Source organism: Dipodomys merriami, unplaced genomic scaffold, assembly GCF_024711535.1.
Source record: "Dipodomys merriami isolate MVZ:Mamm:240054 unplaced genomic scaffold, mDipMer1.0.p SCAF_26, whole genome shotgun sequence".
In the NCBI taxonomy this organism is placed as follows: Eukaryota; Metazoa; Chordata; class Mammalia; order Rodentia; family Heteromyidae; genus Dipodomys; species Dipodomys merriami.
The window spans coordinates 1,989,526-2,016,063 of record NW_027204048.1 but is presented as its reverse complement, the minus strand read 5'-3'; the positions used below and the strand labels follow the sequence as shown (position 1 = coordinate 2,016,063).

Genomic DNA, 26,538 nt, shown 5'->3' with positions numbered 1-26,538 from the left:
AAAAGTGGGTGGTGACAGCTGAATTTGTGGTTTACACTAGGGAGAAAGGACTTCTTCCTTTTGAAGTTCTAAAAGGAAGTTGTCGCCTTCATCTAGAGTCCATGGAAATTTCTGCAGATGTTTTTGGTTATTTTTTTTTAATGACTTTTGGCTCTGTGTCCCAGCCACTCTGTGTCATCTGCCCTTGGAAGGGATTGGAAGAGACTATAAGCCTCATTTTCTAGTCTTCCCTCCAAGCTCCATACTACTGAGTGCCCATTTAGCCATTCCTTCCTCACAAAATCTTTCTGGATCCTTCACCCAGGCATCCCTTCCTAGTGGAGTCTTCTCAGCCACTCTTCATTTGCATTTTAGAGGAATTTTTCTCTTTTTGGAGTAATATACTCTTAGATGTTTTTAAGAAGATTGAAAATTATGCATCTTCTACTTTCAAAGAAATGGAAGCAAAGAAGAAATTTCCCTTTTCCTTTGACCTTTCATTATTATAATGCTTTACCTCACTTTCTTTTCCCTTTATCTTCAGTGTATATGTTGTCTTTTGTCCAGTGTGAGTATGAGCACCCTTGTGAGCATGTTTATGCAGTCCTGCTTAGGTTAGACTGTAAGCTTCTGAGAGTGGCAACTTTACCTGCTCCCTGTTACTTCATAGCCTGATACATGATGTACCTGTGACATGGACCAGGTATGAATCAGATGTGGTTATCCACTGCTGAAATAGTAAATCACAGCATACTTGAAACAAGATGACCAAATCTTTCCCCATTGAATTGCTATATAGCAGTTAATTTATTAGACATTCTTTTACCAATATGTTAGCCAATGTAAACAGATATAGATAACAATGTCACCAGAAAAAGATTTTAACAAAAATTCCTTCTTGGGATATACTACTTAGAGTCATCCAGAAATTAAAACATCTCCAAATGTAGAGACTGAACATGCAAAGGGGTTTGTTCCTAGAAACACATAAAATCTGGAGAGTATATCTTTTATTAGGTGATTCTCATTGAAATTTCTAAATAAAGGAACTTGTAAGTAATCTCAAAAAGAGGTCTCAGGTGCCAGTGGCTCAAGCCTGAAATCTTGCTACTCAGGAGGCTGAGAACTAAGACTCACAGTTCAAACCCACCCTAGGCAGGAAATTAACCACAAAGAGCCAGAAGAAAGGCTGTGACTCAACTGGTAAAACACTAGCCTTGAGCACAAAAGCTTAGGGACAGTGTCCAGGCCCAGAGTTCAAACCCTAGATTTTGCAAAACATAAAATTAAAATAAATAAATAAATAAAAGAGGTCTTTTCCATGAGATTGCATAGGTGATATCTGTTAAAAAAAAAAAGATCTTAGAAAGTTTAAAATTTTATCGTGTCTCTAAGCAAACTGTCACTGTCAAAACTAGGAAATCATTCCTAAAGCTCTGCACTATTCAAAGATATTGACTTTTTCTCTTACCACAAGTGATTTCGGTTCCATTTTGCTGAATGTAGATAATGAATTTCAACTTGCTAAAAACTTGATTACCTAAAATACTTTTATAATTCTAGATGCTAGAACTTCAGTGATGATAGCACTTCCTTGACCTCAGAGAACTTCACCATGGAGGCCCAATAGTTGGATCATCATACTAACATAATGCATTGTGATAGGCACCAAGACAGGAGAGCTTAAGAGAAAGATCTTATATATGAATGACTTTAATTAATCTAACAGGTTAATGTGAGAAACAGACTGGATTAGAACAAATGATATGGCAAAATACTAGCTCCATGTAGGAGCATGGATCTAGTATTACCGAATACTCCAATTTACCCAGAAAGAATTGCTGGTATTTAAAATACTAAGTCGGATAAATAAGACACCAGTGTGAAACAGATTGGGTCCATAGTCCACTGACTACTTTGATCTTCTGAGTTAGAATTCAAAGATCAATTAATATAAACACATTCTTTTACAGATGAGGCCTGTAAGTGGCTTGTCCAAATTGACACAACCTCAATATTAGCAGAGCTTAGTTTGAAAAAAACATTGATCAGGATGTATTGTATTCATCCACTGACATGTTGAATTGATTTCCCCTTGCACAACTACTCAAAAATTTAAAAATGCAAACAGAAAAATGATCACACCCAATTTCTTTAAATGGTGCATAAAATTGTTTAAATAAAGGATGATGATAAGTTAGATCCCTTGAAATTCTTCAGGAGCCATGTGATCATTTTCATTCGGCAAAGACAGAGATGGTTTGCAGAATTTTAGAGAAATCTGAACAGGGCTGAATTGCTCCTGAGCACTTTCCAATAGAAAGTCTGTCTACTTTATTGCAGGGCCCAGAGGTTCCCCCAAGACGGCCTGATAATAATTTGGTATTTGGAGGCTCCTGTGTCACTGCAGGAACTAAAGGAGGCTAAATCCATGCCTGATGGAGGAGAAGAGTTCTATGGTTATCTGCAAATTCTGGCCAGAGAACATCTTGAAGTCACTCCTTAGCTTCCATAACGTAGCCAAGCAAGAAGTTGCCTTCCCAGGACACAGCAGTGTGCTCTAATGACTAACCTCTCAAAGTACTCTGCCACTTAAACTGTAGACCATCTCCTTGACCAATCAGGATGGTGAGATGGAGCTGAGGCGCTCAGCAACATCAAGTCTGGAGTTAGTCTTTAATTTGACTAGTCTGTTTAGATGTGTCTGCAAACTATGTCATCTTACAACATGGGGCGGTTTCCCAGTAGAATTTACAGACTTGGCATAAGGGTATCTGTATGGCTATCTTCTCCTTGACTTCTGAGAAAGTTTTTGACAGGGTTTGATGGAGCTGAAAAACAAAAGCATAAAACAAAACATAATAACCAGCAAAATTCCAAAATCATCAGTCTTGGGTTGATTTACAAAGGGTGAGAATACATTATATTCATAGACTTATTGTCATTCTTTAAAACTCTGTCTTTCCTAGAGTAGCCTTGTAAATTAGCTAGGGTCCTAGGCTCTGTGCCTAAATTCAATTACAATTGTCTCTAAATGAGTACACGTATGTGTTTGTCCTTACAGAGCATGCCCTCCATGTATAACTAGGGCTAATCATTTCCTGTGACAGATGAACATAAAGAATCCTGACTTTCCCCCCACTTTGACTCTATTTCCAATTAAATGAACAACTTACTGCCTTCTTTTATTGTGTGCCATCTTTCTCCAGGTATTATAGTTTGTGTTTGAGTGTGTTTGTAAGTGTGTTTTCCCACTGGTCACATGCTTGTTAGATAATTATGAAGTTAATTGCTGATCCATAGATGAGCTAGGATGAAGGAAAGATGTTATAAAGGGAGTGAGTGAACAGTCATTGAAAAATACCACATAGGGATCCCATCCTGTTATTCTTTCTTACCATGTCCATTTCATTCTTGTGTTTCCAACCAAGAGAGGAAATCAGCAGGTGATACTTTTCACAGGGCTGCAGAGATTTTGAGCAAATATGCAACGTTACTTTGAGTACACATAAGCAAAAATTCTGAATTATATCTTGGCCCCCAGGAGTTCATGACATCAAAGAATGAAGGTTCTGAATGTTACCTGATGCTATCACCAGTCATCAGTGCCATGATATAACCATGACCCATTTTGATGATCCAGAGTAAGATATCCAAATAGATAAAAACAATTACTTTGGCACTTGCCCCTGTCCTGTGCTGAGTAATTTTGTCTTTCAAAAATATGTTTTCTTTTAGGCATCTAATTGGCTGAATAATAGCTGCTTTGGGAACTGTTATATGCCTTTGAAAGCTATGGCCTGCATGTTAAAAATAAGTTAAGTCTGTTCTTCTCAGCACGAATATTAGGACAGGGGAAGTGCAGTTGTTTTGGGATCCTTAGAAATTGTTTCATTTATGGCACACTAGGTTGACAACTTGTCCTGTGGGAGCTGTCATGGCACACAGCTGGCGTTCTATAGATCCTAGTACAATTCCTTCTCCTCCCAGTGCCATGGTCTCCCATCGCTAGCTACAACAATTAGGTATTATATTCCCTTTCAGCCACAAAGGAGATGGTAGGAAGCTATCAGAGTGCTTTTTAAAAAGCAACTTGCATTTCCTAGGATAAAGGAAATGAATACATGCTACATAATTATATTAAAAATATAAGAAGCCACATTATAAATTTCACTCCGATGGAGATTTGTTAGCAAATAATTTCCAAGCACCTTCACAACTAAGTACAATCATGTTATTAAGCATTTGACCACTGGGTGATATTATACTTGTTACCCCAAAAGAAATAATACCCAATTATAGGATACCCAGGCCTCCTGGGTAACACTCCACTTTATGGCTAAAAAGGAAAAAAAAATTGATGTATATCTAAGTCTAAAGGAGATAGATACTCATAGTGATATTCCAAAGACTATTTGTTTCCATATCATTAGCCTACCAAGATGGAGTCAAGCCTCTTGCAAAGATCAGACAGTTCAGTCCTCTTCTATCTAATCATTAGTGCTGTGTTGGAAGCAACCCACTCTATGGAGAATCCTAATGCATTCCTTCTGGATTTTTCCCAGGGCTTAGGAGTGCCACCCCAGAAGGACCAGCCTAATAAAGCTCACTCTCAACTTTGGTTCAACCTGGTCACTCTTGCATGTAAAAGCAGATTTTGGACAGGACCGACTCAGCAAATACAAATATAGAGTAGCCTCTATGGTACTCAGGAGTTCCTATTACCCACATGATTTGAACAATTGAATGTGCCCCATCTTGAAGTTGAGACCACACAATTGGAAGTTTTCGATGTGACACTGATGCGGTGGCAGCCACTATAACAAAGTATAGAGTTCCTCCTTCTCCTCTGCCTTTACACATTCTGTTAGCCCAAGAGTGAGGCCCACTATAGTTTAGTTGCTTCTGGAATCATGCGCTATGTCAGCTCTTCTTTCTGAGCTCTAGTAGTGATGCCCCTCATGCTTAGTAAGGGTGTACTGCTTGTTTGTTGGCTTCTTCTGATTTTAATTTTCTTGGTTCTTGTGCCTTTTCTTAAAGGGCAGGTAAAAAGAATTTACAAAATGCCATGGAAAGGATTGGGAAGAGAGAAACTTCTTGTGCAGTCTAGTTCCTATGTATACAAAGGCCTCACTCCTCTGCTCAATCTAAGGAGAAGGCACCAGTCCAACAGGAGCGGGTACAAGGCTTCCTATCCCTGAGGGGATGTTGTGTTTCTGATGGTAGTGAATACTTGACTTCTCTCAAAGAAGGGAAAATTAGAAGACAGTATTATGGCCAAAAGGAAAGGGGGCCAGGTATGGTGGCTGGCCCATACCTGTAATCTTAACCACTCAGGAAGTAGAGATCAAGAGGATCATAGCTCAAGGCAACCTTGGGCAAAATTTTCATGAGACACCATTTCTATCAATTGAAAGATGGGCACAGAGCTGCTTGGTTGGCATCTCAGTTTTGTGGGAAACAAAATAGGAGGCTAAGCATCCAGGCCAACCAGGCACACATATAAGACCCTATCCAAAAAGAATGAAACAGAGTTCAAGCCCTATGAGTGACAAAAAAAAAAAAAAGAAGTAGAAGAAAAGAATGAAAGCATAAAGGAATGGGACTGTGACTGAAGGGATAGAGCTTACATAGCAGGTATAAGCCTTAAAGTTCAGACTGTAATGCCTCCCTCCCCTCAAAAAAGAAAAAGGAACCCTAAGTATTATGATGACTGTCTGTCTTGGCTTTCCCATGACCCAGGCAGTTTTACAATGTGAAACAAGTTTGATTTTTAAAGACAAACCATAAAATACTTGGTCACTCTAGTTTGTATAGATGGGGCTGGTGACTTTTGGTAACAAGAGGGAATTATGGATGACCTCTCAAAATGCACACAGGTACCCTAAAATGAGACGTTTTGGAAAAAAATCAATAATACAGATTATAATAGAAAACTTGGAAGACATAAGAATCAAAGATAAAATTTTAAAAATCACCTTCAAGGGGCTGGGAAGGTGGCTCAGTGGTAGAGCACTTGCCTTGCATGCCTGAGGCCCTGGGTTTGATTCCTCAGCACCACATAAGCAAAAAGAAAAAAGCCGGAAGTGGCGCTGTGGCTCAAGTGGTAGAGTGCTAGCCTTGAGCTGAAGAGCTGAGGGACAGAGCCCAGGCCCAGAGTTCAGGCCCCAAGACCGGACCTCCCAAAAAAAATCACCTTCAATTCCAACCATTAGAGATCATTGCTTATATCATCTAGATATATGGCCGTCTAGTCTTGTGAATATTTTATTAATACTTATGATAAAGTCAAACTATAGGTTCCCTTAACATTACTTGTACTGAGCTTTGTTCATATTTCTAATAGTAATGATTTATCTTTGATAGATGGTACAAGAAAGTCCATAGCAAGCATTGGATATGTTATTTCCAGTGACATACTCTTGTTTGATGATACACAGGAGTTAAAACAGTGCTGGGGTGCTAGACATGGTTGGGCTCATCGGGTCTGGTCCAAAGGAATCCTAAACTCCAAAGGAGCTTAGATCTCAAATGACAAGTGTCACAGAGGGAGTAATGTCTAGGTTGTTGGGCTGGGAAGTCTCAGGAACTGAGAGACTCCCTTGCATTAACAAGGCAAACCGAGAGCCACAGGTTAGACTGAGAATCCTGGGTTAGGTCCAGCATGGTAGATGATTCCAAAGGCAGATGGTTTCTTAACTGAAACTCATGATCACTTCTGTCTCCCAGCTCTTCACTCTAGTTGCCTAGCAAGTTCCTTTCCAGGAATTGAGACTGCTGGACATTAATGACTATGATGGTTATAGCTGAGATGTTTCCTAATACTTAGCAATGCCTTTTCTCTACTTAGGACACCTGGACTGTGTATGTAAGAATTTCTGATGAGCTGGAATCATTCAGCCTTACCTTGGCCATCAGTCTTTCCTAAACTGATTATTTAGTGTAGGTTGTAGTTACTCGGAGTCACTATACTTTTTGTGTGCCTGCTGGTACTGTGGCTTGAACTTGAGGCCTGGGCACTATCTCTTAGCTTCTTTGCTCAAGGCTGACGCTTTACCATGTAAGCCACTCCTGGCTCTTTAGTAGTTAACTGGTTTCAGACATCTAGTCCTAGACTGCGGTTCTGGAAAGATTTCTTTCTATAACAAAGTATACAATAAATATTATGTTAGTATTGCTCTTTTGCATATCAATACCAAAATTGCCAGATTGCAAAAATAAGTTCAGAACCAATAGATTCCTGTGATTTGCAGTAAGTTATATCTGTGTGATTCTGAACCAAAGCCAGGGTCAAGTCCTAAGAAGAAACCACCTAGTCCCAGTTTCTATATTATTTTCACCATTTACTATATGTCGGAAGATGTCAATAATCTTATTATCCCAATTCTTTTATTTAGAGCATTAATTTGACCATGCCATTGACATTGTGGGTACATTAAACTGGAATCCAACCTCATTATTAGATAATGATGGCATTTAGACTGAGTGCCATATCCCTAATGTTCCAATAAAGTGGTTGGTACACAGAGGACAGGATAAAGCTCTATACTATGTAATTATATCAGAATAGCTAGTCTCCATTTTAGGGAATGTCTTCACTGGAGGAGATGACATGATATCTCTGCTCCTGTAATAAGTAGAGATGCCATCACTGTACAGCCCGCTGAACTATTTACCTACAAGAATGATGGATTTTCAGATCAATCCCCCATGTCCGAGCTCTCTCTCCTGAAGACTTCGTTCTTCTGAGTGAGTTTGTCCTCAGCCTACTGCTAAGGAGCCAGGGGGTACTAATTGGTATACCCCAGGGGTAGAATTCAGATTTCTCTTTTAATAGAGTACCCAGTTTGCTGAAATAATTAGTTTCACATTTTCTTTTTCCTGGATTTTCTACCATTAACATAAATTTCTTTGGCTGTCTTATTTTTCCATCCTCTCTCCTTTTCTCAAGTTTAGGAACTAATAATCTCAATAATCTTGCTCCTTAATTCCATTAACTCCATTATGTGGAAATTTCTATCTCTTCATATTGACAGAAACTAGAAACTACTGCAAATACATGTCACTGCTTGAACCTTACTTACAGAGGGCCTTTTTTTCACCTAAGGGCAGACAAATGTTATGTGTTTAGGTGTTCCTATTCTGTTTAAGAGCCCTTTGTTTTGAGGGACAGCAGAATTTCTCTGTTTGCATGTAAGGTTTTGGTTTCCTAGAACCCTACATTGAACTTCATAAATACATACTGGTTTTGAAAGAGGAAGAAATGTTATTACTGAGATATTGATTATTACTTGCTAAGACAGATTTCTAAACTCTTAAATGTTGGGGAGTAAGACAATAAACAGAAAAAAAGACTAAGATGATCACTTACTTCCTGAATTACACTTTACTCCCGTGTTTGTCTATACTCTGCTATTTCCTACATATTATACCCTTAAGGTGTCAAGGTGTTAACTCATCTGGATCTAAGCTACATGTTGATGCATCAGAATTGCTATGGGCCTGAAACAATCCCAGTGTGTACTTATTTGTTCTCTTTGACATGAAGATTGCTGAGAGCCTTAATATTTCCTTTTGTTCCAACATTAGAAGAGCTTTGGTATGGGGGGGGGGGAGGTTGTTGGGTGGTGGGATTATTTGAGATGGCCACCACACTATCCTTTGAAGAGGAAGGACTTTGGGAGGATGGATATGGATGATTTTTCTCTTGGAAGCTCTTCTACTAATGAGCACCAAGTATGGTTGTTACTGTAATCTTTTCTTCAAGATCTTACTGCCTATCCATTATGGCCAAGGAGCTTTGTTCTGCTTTGGGGCCCTTGTCCTAAAAGGGCTGGTCTCAGCAGCACAGCCTTCTGGGGCTGCAGCATATTCTCTGGGGTGGGGTAGAGATGGGGCAGAGATGGGGCATTCTTGATTAGTGGGTATTGTTGCTGATTTTTTAAATTTCCCATTCCCACATCTGATGCAAGAGAGTAGGTTCAAAACATGACTTGTACTTCCTTACTCTGTTCAGAAACTCTAGAGCTGGTTCACATGTATGAGTGATCAACTGAGGTTGGAATTCTTTGTCACATAGACATGTTCATACAAATGAGATCTGTTTTTCTGGAATTGATGATGTAGTCATTCAGAGCCCAACACACACCAATAAAGACAAGAGTGTCCGATGTGTGGTCTCCATTGCTTTATTTGTCATATAGGATAATCCATTCCTGCACAGGTTTCAAAATGTAATTCAGTGTTGGGATTCATGAAAGTGTCTCAGTCACATACAAGTTATCTCCACTGGTTGATGCATTGTTTCAACACAGCCCTTCATAGTTTCTTGCAGCACTATCATCTTCCTTTAGGTAAGACCAGCATTAGAGTAAAGAGACTGTCACTTCATGTACAAAATTTAAAGGGGCATCAAAAAGAAAATCTCTGGACTCAGACTAAATACTCAAAAAAATTTAAAGTCAATGTAGCTTGGTGCTGGTGACTCACAAGTGGAATCCTAGCTTCTTAGGAGGCTGAGATCTGAGGATCACAGTTCGAAGCCAGCCTGGACAGGAATCCCTGAAACTTTTATCTCCAATTAACTGCCAAAAAAAAGAAGTAGAATTGTGGCTTAAGTGGTAGAGCACTAGACTTGAGGAAAAAAGAAAAAAAAAAAGAACTTCAGGGACAATACTTAGGCCCTGAGTTCAAGCCCTAGAACCAGCACCGAAAGAAAGAAAGAAAGAAAGAAAGAAAGAAAGAAAGAAAGAAAGAAAGAAAGAAAGAAAGAAAGAAAGAAAGAAAGAAAGAAAGAAAGAAGAAAGAAAAAAGAAAGAAAGAAAGAAAGAAAGAAAGAAAGAAAGAAAGAAAGAAAGAAAGAAAGAAAGAAAGAGAAGCAATGGAAAACATTTATTATGAAAATACTAAAAATTTTGAATAAAGTGCCTAATTCTAATAGACTGGAGGTGAATGATAGGAGTCCAGCATGTTCAGGGTCAGATTTTTTCATTCCTGTTCCTTCAAATTATAATTTTTATAATAATGAATATTTGTGTTTAAAAATATTGCATGGAGTTTGTATTTGCCTTGATGCCTGCATGTTTTGTGTGTGTGTGTGTGTGTGTGTGTGTGTGTGTGTGTGTGTGTGTGTGTGTGTGTGTGTGTGTGTGTGTGTGTGTGTGTGTGTGTGTGTGTGTGTGTGTGTGTGTGTGTGTGTGTGTGTGTGTGTGTGTGTGTGTGTGTGTGTGTCCATTCAAGATGAATGGAAAAATCTTACTCTCCCAATTCTAGCCCAGAGCTTCTGCTGGCTGGAACACCTCTGACTTTTACAAAGATCTGTTTTGTATACATAAACAACTCAGAAGATTAGCCTATTGTTCTTCCTTCCCCTCCTCCCCCTTCATCTGTCCCTGGAGATACATTTCCTGTCTGCCTTTTGCCCACCCAGCCTTTGCCTCTCTAGCACTTACCATCCTGTCCTGTTACTGAATGTCTGAGAGACTTGCATGCTCATCTCACTGAAGGCTTTAACAATGTGACCCACCACTGAGAGAAAATGAATGGTACAGAGAGAGAAAGAAAGCCTAGAGAGGAGAGATAGACAGAGAGACAGAGACAGAAATAGAGGAAGACAGGCTAGCAGGAAAAAGAGAAAGGGAGAGGAACGAACAGGAAAGAGATGGGGAGGAAAAGGCTCTTAGAGAAAGAATAGCAAGGTTAGGGAATTTTTTCAGTAAATTTAAGAACTAGTCCAGAGGGAAAATTGAATATAATATTGTAATAAGTTAAGTTCTTTAAAAAATTATTAGATATTGTTTTTATTCCCCAATGTTTGGAGATTCAGTGCTACATTTGCTAAATTAAAGAGTGCTTGAAATCGAAAAGATTCCATTTTTACTTAGCCCTTTCCTTAATGCCACAAGCCTCTTATAATTGTAATGATTACATTCACTGTTTTAAACAACTAGCATTTAATGCCTGTTATATGCCAGGACTCATGGGTTATGTTTCACATTAAAAACTAATCCTTACTCATATTGCAGAATAGATATTAGTTATCTGTCAATAGATGAGAAAGCTGAGGCTTATAAAGGTTAAGAGGAAAAAAGAACAAACTCAAACTAGCATCCTTAAGGCATGGAAAAGTTTCTATCTCAAGCCTCTGGAAAGTCAGGGCTCTTTCTAGCCTAGTGTTTGCCCCTCTTGTGCAAAATTAAAGCCTTTCAATTCTCTAACTCTGCAAGGGATAGTCCAAGTCTGAATGGTAGTGTTGGTGGTATACCTTTCAGGTAGGCATACAGAGCTCTGCTGGAGTTATTCACCTTCAAATGTGAAGGCTAGGAATATCCTCCTGTCAGATAATGAATGAAACCCAGAGGAGAAAGACCAAAGCAGGTTGGTGCAGACTCACTGAGCAGTGATATTTCTGCCTCTCAATAGCAACTTTACCAAAAATACTAAATCATCAGAAATGATAACCCTACCCCACACTTTCTTTCTTTTTTTTTCCAAACTCACTCTGAAAAAGTTGTCAATTTCTTTTTCTGGAAACATGCTAGAAAATATTTTTGATGGGCTGGGAATGTGGCCTAGTGGTAGAGTGCTTGCCTAGCATGTATGAAGCCTTGGGTTTGATTCCTTGATAACACATGAATAGAATAAGCAGGATGTGGTGCTGTGGCTCAAGTGGTAGTATGCTGGCCTTGCACAAAAAGAAACTCAAGGATGGTGCACAGGCCCTGAGTTCAAGCCCTAGGACTGCAAAATGAGTGTGTGTGTGTGTGTGTGTGTGTGTGTGTGTGTGTGTGTGTGTGTGTGTGTGAATGCCTTTGCTCCTTGAATAAGCATATCACATTTCCTAAATGAACTTGCTATCTATGCTTCAAAGACAGGGTTCAAAGAGTGACAAATGGTTGGAGCAGCCCAAAGAGTGGCACAGGGAAATTGAGTTTCCCTAGTTAATGTTGTGAGGGTTAAACATTCATTGCACCTGTCCAGGTAACCTTGTTCCAGGGAGACTAAGGGAAGAAAGTAGATAATAATGCCTTCTTACTAATGTGCCATGAGGAACTAATACTGATGAAATCAAGTTTTTAGACTCAGGTCCAGGAGTCTCAATTATGTCAAGTCACTTCCCCCTTTATGCCAAATAGAGACAGGGTGAAAGGCAGAGAAAGGAGATTTAGTACATGACAGCCATGAGAAGACAGTACATCTCCAGGCATTCAGTTAAATGGGGAGAATGGGGGCAGGGTGTGAGAAAGGTATGCATAGTTAAAAGTCTGTCCAAGGTCACAGGTGTGTGGCCTGGTTGATCATTAGCCCAGTCTTTGTTTCTGGAGGAGTTCTGGGGATGTCAGCATTTTATTACTAGAACAAAGTGGTCTCCTGAGTTTGGGACCTTCTTTCAGATGATGAGAAGAAGGCACTGCTTGTTTGAGGAGCAGTTTTCCTTCTACACAAAATTGCTCACCTGTGAATCTGTTCTTTCTCAGGGCCCAGGGTGGTGGCAAAGGGACTCTCACAGATCAAAGGGTACTGATTAGGACTTGGGGGACTATTAGTTAATTCATAAGGTTCAACAAAAGCATCTTTCAAGTAGCCTCTTACATTGCCCAATCTTATGGACATCTCAGTGGGCAGATGAACATTGGTTTGACTCACTCTCAATGACTCACTCTTTCATGTTCCAAGGAATGGCCTATGTTTCTAAGATGGCTTCCTGAAGGGCTTAACAAATAGGTGCTTTAGGGAATGTTTTTAACACCATGAGTTGGCAGCTATAAGTGACATTATTCCTTGCATGCACCTAGAGTTTATCTAAGGTTAGGGGACATTAAAGAGTCAATAGCTCTGAGCACTTCCCTTGTGACAGGTGAATAAACTAGACTTGCATATGTGACTAATGCTTTGTATCAGTGTTTGGGAAGACAGAAACACGTTTTTCATAAATATCACATAACAATCTTTTCTGGTTGGGGAAATGCAGATGAATTAGAATGGTGAGGTTAGCCAAAATGAATAATTGTTCTTTGATCCAATGTTCACTCTCAATTATCTTGATAACTCAGAAATAAAAAGAACATAGTTTGGTATCTAAATTATGCAATTGTAATTTAAAGTCTATTGAGACAAATTGCAGTACCATCAAAATATGTTTTACAAAAATTTCTAAGCCCCCCAAATCCTTATGTATATATCAGCTGAAAGCTGCAGAACTAGGGGAGTTGGAGAAGTATAGCCAGACAGTGACTTGGAAAGATTAATTAGTGTGAGACTTCAGAGAAAAGAGGATGAAAGTTATCCAGAGACTTTGACAAGTCCTTGGCTTCCCCTTGGGGGAGGTTTGTGTGTATATACATTTGCTAGTAGGGAAGATTCTTCCCAATAAAACATATCTCTAACTAATAAGACACTGTGGGACTTTTAACAATGACACTGTAGGATGGGGACAGGGCAGAAAGGGTGGGAAGGAAAGTTCAGATCAGACTGAGCATATATAGTCTACTTCTCTGTTAGGTGATGAATGTGTAATCAGGAAATCATGCCTTCCCCAGAATTCAAAGGCAGAAGTCACTGAATGATACCAAAAGTTAAATATGGAAATGAAACACTTACTGACAATTTTGTAAGTTCCTAATCATAGACCATCCAATGGACAAACAGATACTTTGTAAATTCCTAATCATGGACTATTCAATGGACAAACAAGTGCTTTGTCATCTTTGACTCTCAGAAGTGTCCAGACTTTTGTAGGTGACTAATAAATAGGCAAGCATCTGAATAATATAGAAAAAGATGGTCTTAACTATTGCTTCTCATCTTACTGTGTTGCTAGAGGGTGCATGCATTTATTTTCTACTTCATTGGGCTTCTGGTATGGTTAATCAGTTAATTTTATCTATGAGACTGCTAAGGCCAGAAAGTAGTCCACCTGTCCATTCAATTGTATCTTACTCATGGCCATGTCTGTTCACTGTAGAATTTAAAGCTATTTTCCCCATTTTTCTCTTATACATCCTACCTCCCACGTTATTTTCATTTTGAGAATTTTGTCTGGTTCTGTAAATTGGATTTCACGTATGTTAATGTTTTGCATTATGAAAGAATAATTTCTCAGATGCCTCATGCTGAAGCGCCAAGTGTGACTTTTGCTCAGGGAAGAATTGGCCACAAGAGTAACAGAGAAGATTCTAGAAGTCCAAAGATATGTGAACACTAAAAGGAGAGTGATTTGGAAGAACTAGAAAGCAGCATGTTCCCAATGACCTTAAAAACTATTGGTCACTGAAATATTTGAAACTCAGGGTCCAAAAATGGGCTGTTTGGGAAAGGGTGCTGTAGCTTTCTGTCAAAAAGAAACTAAGAATTTTCCAAATAAGGAACGAGGGGCTTATTTCTTCACCCCCTGAGGTATCAGATAGCTTCTTCTGGAGACTAATAAGGAAGTTTTGAAAGAATCAGGGCCTAGATCACTCCAAATTTGTGCTGAATCACCTAGAAAATTTGAAAATCCCATAAGAAGTTAAGAACTTGATTGGTGAATGTCAGCAACTATTTAATTTTATCACTAACACAATAATAATAACTAATATTTACTATGCAGTTCAACTATGCCAGCCACTGTACAAGACACTACATATGTATCTATCTGTGTATATACATATATATTTATACCATTTAATTTGTACAATACCTTTATATTATAGGTATGATTTGTTACTCTACTTGCACAGAAGATAAAATACAGCACATAGAATTTAAGCAAGTTGCCCAAGAATGTCAGTAATATGATTTGAACCTAGACAATATAACTACAGGGTCTAATGCATATTATATTTTATTAGTACCATCTACTTCTTCCTTAGCCATCCAACATGCCTAGTCTTCCTTCCTGCTTCCCAAAACACAGTATTGATACAGAATGGCTTTGAGGCAGTTTAAATTGGGAACTTAACTAAACTGATGAGGTCATGTATCTGCAAATTTTTGTTTTATTTATAATTTAGGTCCTGAAATTTCCTTCCAAACTATAAAAGGACTCTTTGCCTTCTAAGCAATAATTTAAAATAGAGTAGGAAATGATCCCAATGGCAAGGCCAGTGTGTCAGGCCCTCATTTTTATGCACAGCCACTCATGACAGCTGTTTGGCTTTGGGGTAGGGGGGTGATAATAGAAACATACCTTATGGGGTTTTGTTTTGTCTGGCTTGTTTCTTACTCAACAAATACCCAGTGGCTAGGAAGGTGGCTCAGTGGTAGAGTGCTTGCCTTGCATGCATGAGGCCCTGGGTTCGATTCCTCAGCACCACATAAGCAGAAAAAAAGCCGGAAGTGGCATGGTTCAAGTGGTAGAGCGCTAGCCTTGAGCTGAAGAACAAAGGGACAGAGTCAGGCCCAGAGTTCAGGCCCCATGACTGACAAAATCAAACAAGCAAACAAACAAAAACAACAAATACCAAACCACTATTGGAGAATTACCTATATCTACTTAACCTGAACCCTGCAATCATCTAGCTAGCCGGTCAGCTGATGGCAGAAATCAACAAAGCATAAGGTTCCTCACTATTTTGTCTCTGTTGTACTTGTGTGTGTGTGTGTGTGTGTGTGTGTGAGAGAGAGAGAGAGAGAGACAGACAGACAGACAGACAGACAGACAGAAACAGAGACAGACAGAGACAGAGAAAGAGACAGAGGAAAGAGAGAAAAAAACTGGACATTCTGAGAATCAAATCCCAGCATTCCAGCTAGTCTATCAAATTTGAGTGGCTAGTGTAGAGGCCAGAGAATCTGCATTATAGTGAATCTCTGATGATTCAGATGCATGTTGAAGTTTAAGGATTACTGCTCCTGGCCATATCCGCTGGAAGGTGGAAGGTATTGGCTGCTAGGAGAGGTCAGGAAGCAAGCTCTCTGCAGTAAGCTTGCAGTTTGGTTACTGATGAGTTTCTTTTGCTCTTCCTTCTTTGCTGATATTTGACAAATCTCTTTGGTCTGTATCCAGCTCTTTCAGGTTTCTTAAGATGGAAAAAATTTCACTAATGATTATTCGCACATAAGAATTATGATTTGGAGGCCAGAATGTCATATTATGGGGTGTTTAAGTGATAGTGATGTTGTTCTAAACTCAAGTTTAACGTCTACATGAAGAAATGACTCCTCCTAAACAATAAACACAGAAATAGACTGTGAGAAGTTGATCCATTTATGAGTTCAGGAATCCCTATCTACCATCAATATAAGTGATATAAACAAAGAGTTTGACAAATAACAGATAAGAAGAATAGACCCTTATTTATTTGTTCACCAATATGTCATGACGTTATAAAAACATAGAAACTCCTAATTCATCCTATTTAAAGAAAAGGATTTGAGTGAAATATGGGAAAAAGAAGAGATATCCAAACCGGGTCTGCGTAGGCTCAATGTTTTATGCCATTCTAAATCAAAATAATTAGAAATTGCAGCTCCATCAGAAGTTTACACAAAACAAGTCAAGTTCACTAACTCAGTGGATTTTCCTCAAGAATCTACACTACTCATCAAATACCAAGTTATCACAATGTTAATTGCTATGTAGCTTGAATTTTGTAGTATAAGAAATTACTGAGATACAATTTCATCCCTTCCCACAAATTCTTAGGTTTCTTTTGGAATTTCATCTCGTGGGATTTGATCTGTGCAAATAATGTAAGAAGGAATAATGGTACTCTCAGAGAGGAATAATTGAGTCATCCAATAAAAAGTGTTCAAATTACATTTCACTATGTAATGAATTCTGCTTCAACTTATTTGACATAAATAAGATTGGGTAAGAGAAACTAAAAGTAAATTCAATAAATTAATAAAACTATCAGAGCTGCTTTAATTTCATCCCCAGACAGTGTCTGCTTACTTCTATAATAAAACCTGCTCTTATAAATTTAACTCATGGCATGTCACTTGGTAGAATACATTTAAAGAAGAGTTAGAAAATCTTTGGACTTGATTAAGGCAGTTCCTCATTTCATAAACACCAGTAATCCTTTTGAAAACTGAAAAGGTAAAACTTGAAAACCAGAAGAATGAGGTTTAACTTTCATCTAGAGATTTAATATAACCGAAAATACTCAAGGAGACTGTAAATACAAACATGAATGTAGTACTGATGATTAGCTACTCTTCATATTTTCCTAATTATACACATTTACTGAGCAGGAGGAGATTTTTGCATTTTGTCTAGACTAACGCACAGTCTCCACCAGCATAATATATCACTGTGAGTCTTGTGCAAAAATTGAATTTATAACACTGCTGCCACTTGTAGAGTTCATTATCTTGCAATATAACCACTGGGAAAAATACCATTTTTAGTGTTTAATAAAACCGTGGTCTTCTCATAATACTTATGATGCTTGAACGATTTGTTAGACACTATTTATCACAGACACTGAACACTAATTACACTGCATGTAGTGTCAGTAAGGGTGAATTTAGCTATTTCCTTTATTTACTATCTACCAGTATAATTGGGGTATTTTACAACTGCTCTGTTGTTTATGTTTCTCAGAATAGATGTTTCTTCTCAAAATGTTAAACATAAAGGATAAAGCCACTAGGTTAAAATGTAAAATACAGAAGATGAACTGAATATAGTTGGGAGTCAAAGGAATAGATGGAAAAGTCTATCACTTTATTATTATTGTTATTATCCCTAAGTAGTTGTACACATAGGGTTTCAATTCAAATGTCAATTTATTAATACAATGCATGTTGATCAATGTCATCCCTTCTATTATTTTATCCACCCATCTACCCAACCCCAGGAAAAGTATGTTACTTTGCTCTTGAGTAGCACAGGGCTGTAAACAAAAGCAATTAATAGACTGGCCAGGAAGGTGTATCCTGGATTTACTAGGACATTATAACTCTCTGGGGTACAGATGATTGCCCTTCAAACTTCACCATGGTAATTTCTGTGATCTAAGTCTATCAAAAATGTTTTATTTATATTTTATGTATTTAAATTTTTTAATTTTTATTTTAATTTTTGGACCTGTTCTGGAGCTTGAATTCAGGGCCTCAGCACTAAAGCTTAGTCTCCTACTACTTGAGCCAGTGGCTCTGCTTCTGGCATTCTTTTTTGGTCATGAATTGGAGATAAGAGTCTCATGGACTTTGCTACCCAAGGTTGAAATCTGGATTTGAACCTCTGATCTCAGCCTCTTGAGTAGCTAGGTGCCCAGCTTATTGGACATTATTATTATTATTATTATTATTATTATTATTATTATTATTATTTTATTGGTCGTGGGTCTTGAACTCTGGGCTTGGGCACTGTCCTTGAGCTCTTTAGCTCAAGGCCAGTGCTCTACCACTTGAACCACAGCGCCACTTCTGGTTTTCTAGTGGTTTATTATAGATAAGAGTCTCACGGACTTTCCTGCCCTGGCTGGCTTCGAACTGCGATCCTCAGATTCAGCCTCCTGAGTAGCTAGGATTACAGGCGTGAGCCACTGCCGCCTGGCTTTATTGGACATTATTTAGTGTCCTGGAAACCTGAAACATCAGAAGCTTGTTTTCTCATAATCCTTTGAAAAAATGAGGCTCAAATAACAAACCAGTGAAAGAATCCAGTGTTAAATTATGGGGTCAAGACCTTGAAACATGGTCTCTAGCTATTAAAGTGGTGTTTTGAAGAAGGACCATCAAGGACTATCATACCATTATGATTTCAGTAGCCCTAGATCTTTATATTTAAGTCATGATTTTAATGTGAACCATATGAAAACATGTGCATGTGTGCTAATAAATTGAACCATGTTGAAATGAACTTGAAGCAAGGTAGAAGTGAGCCTTTTTTTTTTTTTTTGGCTTTCAGTTATCCTGAAAATCATCATGTCAAACATGTGAGAAGGGCCCTAAATGGAAACTCCAAGCTTATATAGTTTGGTCAATTTCAGGGGAAAAAAAGAGTTCCAGGAGGAAAATAAATTCCTCTAGGATTAATTAAAAGTGAGTGTCCAAAGTGATTTTCTAATTGAACGAATGAGTGGGGTTGGGAGAGACAGGAAAGAATAATGAAAGTGATGACACTGAGCAAGATCCAAGTACTCATAAACTCACATGTTTATGAGTGCAACTACTTAAAGATTTCTTTGAAAAGTGGTTTTCTTACCTCAGTCGTAAATAATTGCTTCTTTATCATCAAGGTTACTCTGACAGACCAATTAGCAGGAAGAAGAGAACTTCAGAGAACCCAGGAATCCTGTAGATGAAAAATGGAATTTTAGTTGTTGTTGACCTGATTCATAGAAATACATGATCATAACAAAAACTCTGCTGTGGTCACAAAGGGACAGCTTATGGATATAATACTTCCTGAAGAGAGATTATATTCATATGATTTTCCTTGAAGATTAAGTTCAGTTTAGAGCAGAAACCTGCTAGAAATTGCTTCCAAAGCTTACAGAGCTGTTAGTCACCAACTTCCTTATTGGCCAATATTTGAAGGCTTGGAAAAATGTATTTGCTTCCTGGGCACTGCTAAGACTTGGGTACTGGAGTCCCTTCAAAGTCATTACTCAAACTCAAGACCACCTACCACTGTCAGGCACTCCCATTTTGTCCCATACTTTATCCAGTCTTTATTAGGAGGCACACATTATTTTTTTATTTTTAATTTGGTTGTTTGATCACTTTACAGCAATCTCTGAGGCTGTCTGTAGAATTCCATGTGCTGAATATTTTGCATGCATCATCCTTCATTACCTTTCTCTCAGCACTTAATCCTTGGCTTGACCTCTTACCAGCTCAAAGCCAACTCTTGCTTCTAGATTTTGCTCAGCTTTTATTTCCTGGACCACTAAGTATTTTTCACTGGATAAAAAAAAGGGAAGACAAAAGGAGACGAAGAGGGAGCCAGGATGCAGATGTGTCTTGGATAGTGTGTGAGTCTTTGAGAGCTAGAATCAGAAATTCTGTATGAAAGGATCTGTGAATGGGTGCAATTAGTCAGCTAATGAAGGAGTGAAACCTGGTAAGCAATTTTTCTTGACTGACTTAGTGAAAACCATGAACTATCCATTTCTGCTGAAACTCACTGAGGGTAAAACAAGTGTGGGATGGGAACAAAAGATAAGATTCAGCGTGGGCTTGGGCTCCATTCCCAAGAATAAGTTTTGCTTGGGCGGAAGGTATGTGGTTCATCAAAAAAAAAAAAAAAAAAAAAAAAGCAATGATTTGTGGCACTTGATGCATTTTATTTCAGGAGAATTTCTAATATTTCAGGAAATGTAAGTGATTCTTATAAAAGCTCAAGTTAGTATTTTGTAAGTGTGAGGAATGTTGGTCCTTTTCGCCTCATCCCCTAAAGCCAGGCACTCTCTCTATTGAGGGTCAGGAATATGTCAGAATTAAGGGTCAAGGAATTTTTAGGTTGACCTAAGGTTATCTCCCATCAGCCAGCCCTCCCCTGGTGGTGTGAATCTGGCCTAAGGCTTTGAGACCTTACTCACCTCCAAATGACTTGCAAGAAATTAAGCAGTCCCCTGGCGTAGTTTTCCTGCTGCCCAAAGAATTAAAAGAAGCTATTCTAGCATCGTTTATGACAGCTAATCAAGGCCTTGGGGCTGAAGGGTGTGATTTTTGAGCAGAAAATGATTTGACATCCAAATACAAAAACTGGCAATCTTGCTAGGGCTTGACTATGGGATGTGTTGTATTCATGCAGGAAGATCAAATATGTCAATGATAAGTTCACATCAAAGAATGGCCCATGAAGCTGTCTCTTTTTTCACCATTATCAAATAATCATGGGCTCTAGGGACTTCAGACAATGTCTTAAATGTGTTAGTTAGGGACCTATGTTTCTTTGGGCCTGGATTACTTCACTTAATATAATTTTTTCCAAGTCTTTCCATTCCCTAACAAATGGGGCAATGTCATTCTTACTAATGGAGGCACAGAATTCTGTTGTGTATATATACCACATTTTCCTAATTCATTCATCTATTGAGGGGCATCTGGGTTGGTTCCATATCTTAGCTATGGTAAATAATGCTGCAATAAACATAGTCGTGCTGGTAGCTTTAGTGTGGTCTTGTTTGTGATCATTTGGATAAATGCCCAAAAGTGGGATTGCTGGGTCATAGGGGAGCTCTATGTAGAGTCTTTTAAGGAATCTCCATACTACTTTTGAAAGTGGTTGAACAAGTTTACACTCCCACCAACAATGCAGTAGGGTTCCTTTCTGTCCACATCCCCTCCAGCATCTTTTGTTATTAGAGTTCTTCATTATAGCCAGTCTAACAGGGGTAAGGTGGTATCTCAATGATGTTTTGATTTGCATTTCCTATTTGCAATAACTAGTATATGTCTGAGGCAAGCAGAAATGGTCAGATAAGTTGATGTTAAGCAAAATGAACCCCAAGTTAAGGACTCAATTTTTTTTCTTTCTTGATATTGTGCCTAACATATTTATAAGATTTTCTTTGTTGCTTTGTATGTCCCTCCCCCATGGTATAACCCCTGTTTTCACTGTATTTGATGTTGGTATAATTTGTGGAGGGGAAGGGAAGAAACAAATTCTTTAAATAAGGATACAGGTGGACTCATTGCAACAATGAGATGTACAAGATGTTATGTCGAAAATGAACTATACATCTTTGGCGCAGGGGGTTAGGGAGGGGATTGAGGGGGGAAGGTAAGAAGGGATGGGAAGGGGAAACAAAGGAGGAGGCAACAATGCTTGATAAGAAATGTACTCATTACTTTGCCCATGTAATTGTAACCCCTCTGTATAGTATTTTCACAATTAAAAAAATGTGTTAGTTAGCTTTCTATTGCTGGGACAAAATACCTAAGACAACCAACTTAGGAAAAAGAAAAGTTTCAGTCCATTGTTGCTTGGCCTCATTACTTTTGGGCTTGTGGTGAAGCAGAATTTCATGGCACAGAGTGAACAGAGGAGCGAAGCTGCTCAGCCAATGGCATACAGCTAACAGAGAGACAGAAAGAGGAAGGAACCAGAGTCACAATATTGCTTTCCAGGGTCCACCTCCAAAGACTTAACTTCCTCCCACTAAGCCCCACTTCCTAGCTGCACCACAATTTGTAGACAAAACTTGCAATACATGAGCTTTTGACAACATCTAAACATAGGTCACAGCAGCATCTTCAGCAGGAAGCAGCAGTCATTGTCAATCTTGCTCTATTAAAGATTTCATCTTTCTTGTTTAGTGTTAGTTAAAATTACAAATTATTTTCTTGATGTTACAGGTACCAAAGAACATGTGATCTTATTTTCTAATTCTATTTGATGAACATTGTAAGGAAAAGCCAAACCTGTTTTTTTTTTAAGGTAGACGACTTCTTGACAAATCACAGAGTAGAACAGAAAACCAAACAAACCCAGTCTCCTTACTTTTCAAATAGTCTTCAAATGAAAGTCAAGCAAGACCAAGAATGCAGAAGAAACTGCAGTTCTTAGGTTCACTAGGGGACAGAAATTAATCAGCTCTGCAAAGAGAAGGAGGAAGGAAACATCTGAGATTGATCATGTGCTAGGTGATTCTACACATATCCTTCTAAATTCACTTTCAGGTAATTTCTTAGAGATATGGAAAACAGCACAGAAAGAGTTTGAGTAAAAGACTCACAGCAAGGTAGGAAGTGCTGGAGATGAACCTAACAAACACGCTCTCCAAACCATAACACCACCTGAAGTCTTCTGCCTGGCATCCAGCCATCTTGTCACTGTTGGAAATCCCTTGAAAAACTACACACACCATGAGGCTTGCCTTACCCAAAGCACCCACCCTTCTACTCATAATAGCAGAATGTTGTCCATTATCAGGACAAATCAAGTTCATGAAATCTGCTTCAAATTAAATCCCTGAGAAGTTCAGCCTTCATCCGCCAGCTAATTGCCTTGTAGATGAATTTTCCTATTTTCTATTACTGACAGCAATGACTCTGTGTGTGTGTGTGTGTGTGTGTGTGTGTGTGTGTGTGTGTTTTGCGTGCAAGCACACACGGTATTGGAAATGGAATTCAGGGGTTCATGAAGACTAGGCAAACACTCTATCACTAAACTACAGGGGAGTCCCAACAATGAATTTTTAAAATGTTTCTTTTCAAATCTTGTGTGTGTGTGTGTGTGTGTGTGTGTGTGTGTGTGTGTGTGTCTATGTGTGTGTGTATGTGTGTCTGTATCCCTGTCTTACTCTTTCTTCTTATAAACCCACCAGATTTAATCCTAGCGTCTCTACTCTATGGATTATCTAATCCTAATCATCACCAAAGGGTCCCACCTTTATAAACCAGTCAGATTACATTTCCACCATTTTAATACCTCACAATGGAGACTGAATCTCAAGATGGGGTGGGTGAACTATATTAAAAGCATAACAACCAAAAGTCAGTTTAAGATAGAATTGCTCCTGAGACAGTAGCATCAAACAGGACTAGTTTTTAAAGCTGACCTCATAACTTTTATTCTTGTGTGGAACAAAAGTCTCATAATCTTTTTTTAATCTTTAAGTAGTTATACAAAAGTTGACATTTAACAAAACAATTTATGAATACAATGCATCTTGATTAATGTCACCCCTTTCAGCATTCTTTCCCTTACCCTATCCTTTTGGAATATCCACTATCTGGTGTTTATTTTGCTGATCTTTGACTTTGCCATCCTAAGGAATTATGCTATTTGAGTTCTTCTTCAATCTGCTATATTTTAGTTAGTTCATTTGTTTACCAGAGCTGTGGCTCAAGTGGCAGAATGTCAACCTTGAGGAGACAGTCTCATAATCTTAATCGACCTCAGTTTCCACCCTGAACAAAGACGTTAAGGTAAGATGCTAACTGCTGCTTTGGTGGGGGGAGGTACTTATTAAGAGTCATCTGTGTGCTTCTATCATCAGGTTTGCATCAAATGAAAATAACCGTTCTTGACTGCTCAGGATGTTTTGTATCTTCAGTGGCTTCCAATACACATAATGTACTAACCTTGTCGCCACCATACTGACAGCAGCTTCAGTCCAGTGTACCTATCTCTCTATTGCTTTCTCTTTCTCATCTATTAGATTACTCCAGGTTGCCAATCACTTGACACTTTTTATTTTTTAGTAATTTTTATTTCCTATATTGAGAATTAAGTCCAGAGCCTTGCGCAGGCTCGGCAAACATTCTGCCTCTTCATCTACACCTCTGTCCTTCCTTTTGTTTGTATTTTGATTGCTAGACAGGGTCTTTAGAACTTTTCCCAGTTTGGCTTTGAACTCAAGATCCATCTATCTCTGCTTCCTGAGTAACTGGGATTACAGAGGTATGTCTCCATGCCCACCCAATTTAGGATTTCTTGTTCTAATATTCAATGGAGCATGGAGGTGACAGAAAATAGGGTGCCATATTGACTCAGCCACATTAGTGACTGTGATCCTTCTCCTTACCATTCTCATAGGACAGGTGGTAGGCCAGAGACCAGAATGTATTCATTGTTACATTCATATATTTAAATTGGCAAAGGATTCCTGAGGGCTTTTCTCAGAAGGAGTAATTTGATGAATTGCTGGAATGAGTATCCATTTCCTAGTATTCACTTGTTTTCCTGAGTACAGCAGATATAGACCATATTTCCTGATCTTTACTCACTTTCTAGGATCAGTTATAACTGACTATTTGAACACAGTCTCTTAGTTACAAGATCAGGAATTTGATAGAAAAGTAATTGATGGATGACAGGTATAACTGACATTCCTACTTTCATAATGTCTTCAGATGGTCCTATTAGCAGTCACCTGGGATTGACGGCATAATTTGAAAATACTTGGCTCTGGGCATCTAATGAAGACTTAGGACCAAGGTATCTCTCCATCATATAATATCTTGGAAATATATCTGACTATGAAATCCTGTTTCCTATGACATCCATTCCAAGAAAATATTTCTGAATTATCTCCATGGAAATGTCCAGACCGTGAAAGAGACCTAAGAGTGTAGATCTAAGATGCCTCCTTCTTATTTCTCACAGTGCTGTGGGTTTACCTGGTGGTTTTGTACATTTATAGCATCAGTTTGGACAACTAGGATGGCACAGAATGATCTCTAGCATATATAGCAAGTGGACGGTGATTGCTGGCTGAGAATTCAGCAGCAATGGCCAACCAGAGGCCTCAATTCTCTTCCACATAGACTTCTCCACAGGGATCCCTGTGTATCATGGAGGACTATAAGAGGTCCAACACTGGATTCAAACTGAGGAGATTACACAGAGGGCATAAAAATAAGGAGGCACAGTTGACAAGAGGCCACCAAAGTAGTGGTCTAGTACAATGTAAGACTTTTGTGTATATTTTCCCAGAAGGTATCTGTAATATTTTATTAGAAAAATTATACTCCTCTCAATAGTCAAGTAAAATCAATGCTTTGGGAAAATAAGGCAGTAGTTATCCAATGATTTTTGCTTAACGTGGCACTCTCCCATGGATGCCACTTCTGAAGCCAGTTCTGGGTTTTTCTTCTTTTCTCAGATGTCATGTTGGGTCTTGAGATACAGAATGGTGGTGTGAGAGAAGAATGCGTACAAGCTGGATGCATTTATCTCCCTTAGGATGTACCTGTGACTCAATCCCAAAGCCAAATAGAAATGATTTTTATTAATGTTCATTCCTGTGTTCTTATCTTTTAGACTACAGAGTTGACACATAAATTAGAATCTATGGAGGACCCTATCTGATTAAGATGTCCAAGGATATGACTTAATTTATTTGGCAAAATCAATATATTATGTTCATTTAAAAAAATAATTCTTTTTTCCATATGTCACACTAAAAATATTTTTTAAGATGTAAACTTAGGCCAGTTTGATGGGAAGATGGATGCCTAAGTACCATGGAAGATGGTTTCAGTCACCCAGCTGATTTGTTCCCCTGACAGTGGTGGAGGTTTTACCTTATTAGAAGAAAAAGGGATATTTTGAAATAGTACAGCAGCCGGAAAACAAATCATACATCTAAATGTATCTGCCCTTTACTCAGGTCAAATTCTGGAAATTATCCAAAGGACATCTTTCTTGCTTAAGTTCTCTGAGCTCTGCTGCTGAGCAGAATGGAACATAACAGTTCTGTCATGCTCCAAGAGACGTCAGGAGCAGGAGAGTCCATACTGGGTAAAGCACAGAAAACATCCTGTGCATGGTCCTGGTTAATGTGAGCTCTGCCTCTCACATCTGTCCATCTCTGCATGAGATTCTAGTTGGCACATCCCCAAAACTAACATCGTCCACTCTGAAACCTGACTTCTAAAATATAGATTTGAATCTCTTCCTCCCTTCCCCCTTTGTAGTTTATTAACAAAGAGCTTTAAATTTATAGCAAGTTGAAAGGGTTGTTCAGTGAACACCCACATGTTCATTATAAAGTTACTATTTCCCTACCAGTTTATCACTCTATTAGAATTATTTCAAAATAAGCTGAAGAGAAGTATACAATTCTTATTTTTCTTCCTCTTTTGCCTTTCACTGTCTCTCTACTGTTCATTTCCCTTTTCTTCTTTTTTCTCTTTCCTTTTCCTTCCTTCTTTCCTTTTTCCCTCATT

The 26,538-nt window shown here is 38.5% G+C and overlaps 1 protein-coding gene across 4 annotated transcripts in view; it reads left to right on the top strand.

The window, feature by feature from the left end:
- Positions 1-26,538, top strand: part of Ntrk2 (neurotrophic receptor tyrosine kinase 2) — a 370,633-nt gene that overhangs the window by 212,757 nt on the left and 131,338 nt on the right. For 2 of the 4 annotated variants that reach the window (XM_070035481.1, XM_070035480.1), the window contains one exon: positions 2,323-9,684. The exons of the other annotated variants lie outside the window; for them this stretch is intronic. In XM_070035481.1, the coding sequence (XP_069891582.1) occupies positions 2,323-2,351 (29 nt within the window). In that variant the 3' untranslated portion in view covers positions 2,352-9,684. Of the gene's footprint in view, positions 1-2,322; positions 9,685-26,538 lie in introns of those variants that run through there. 4 annotated transcript variants of the gene reach the window in all.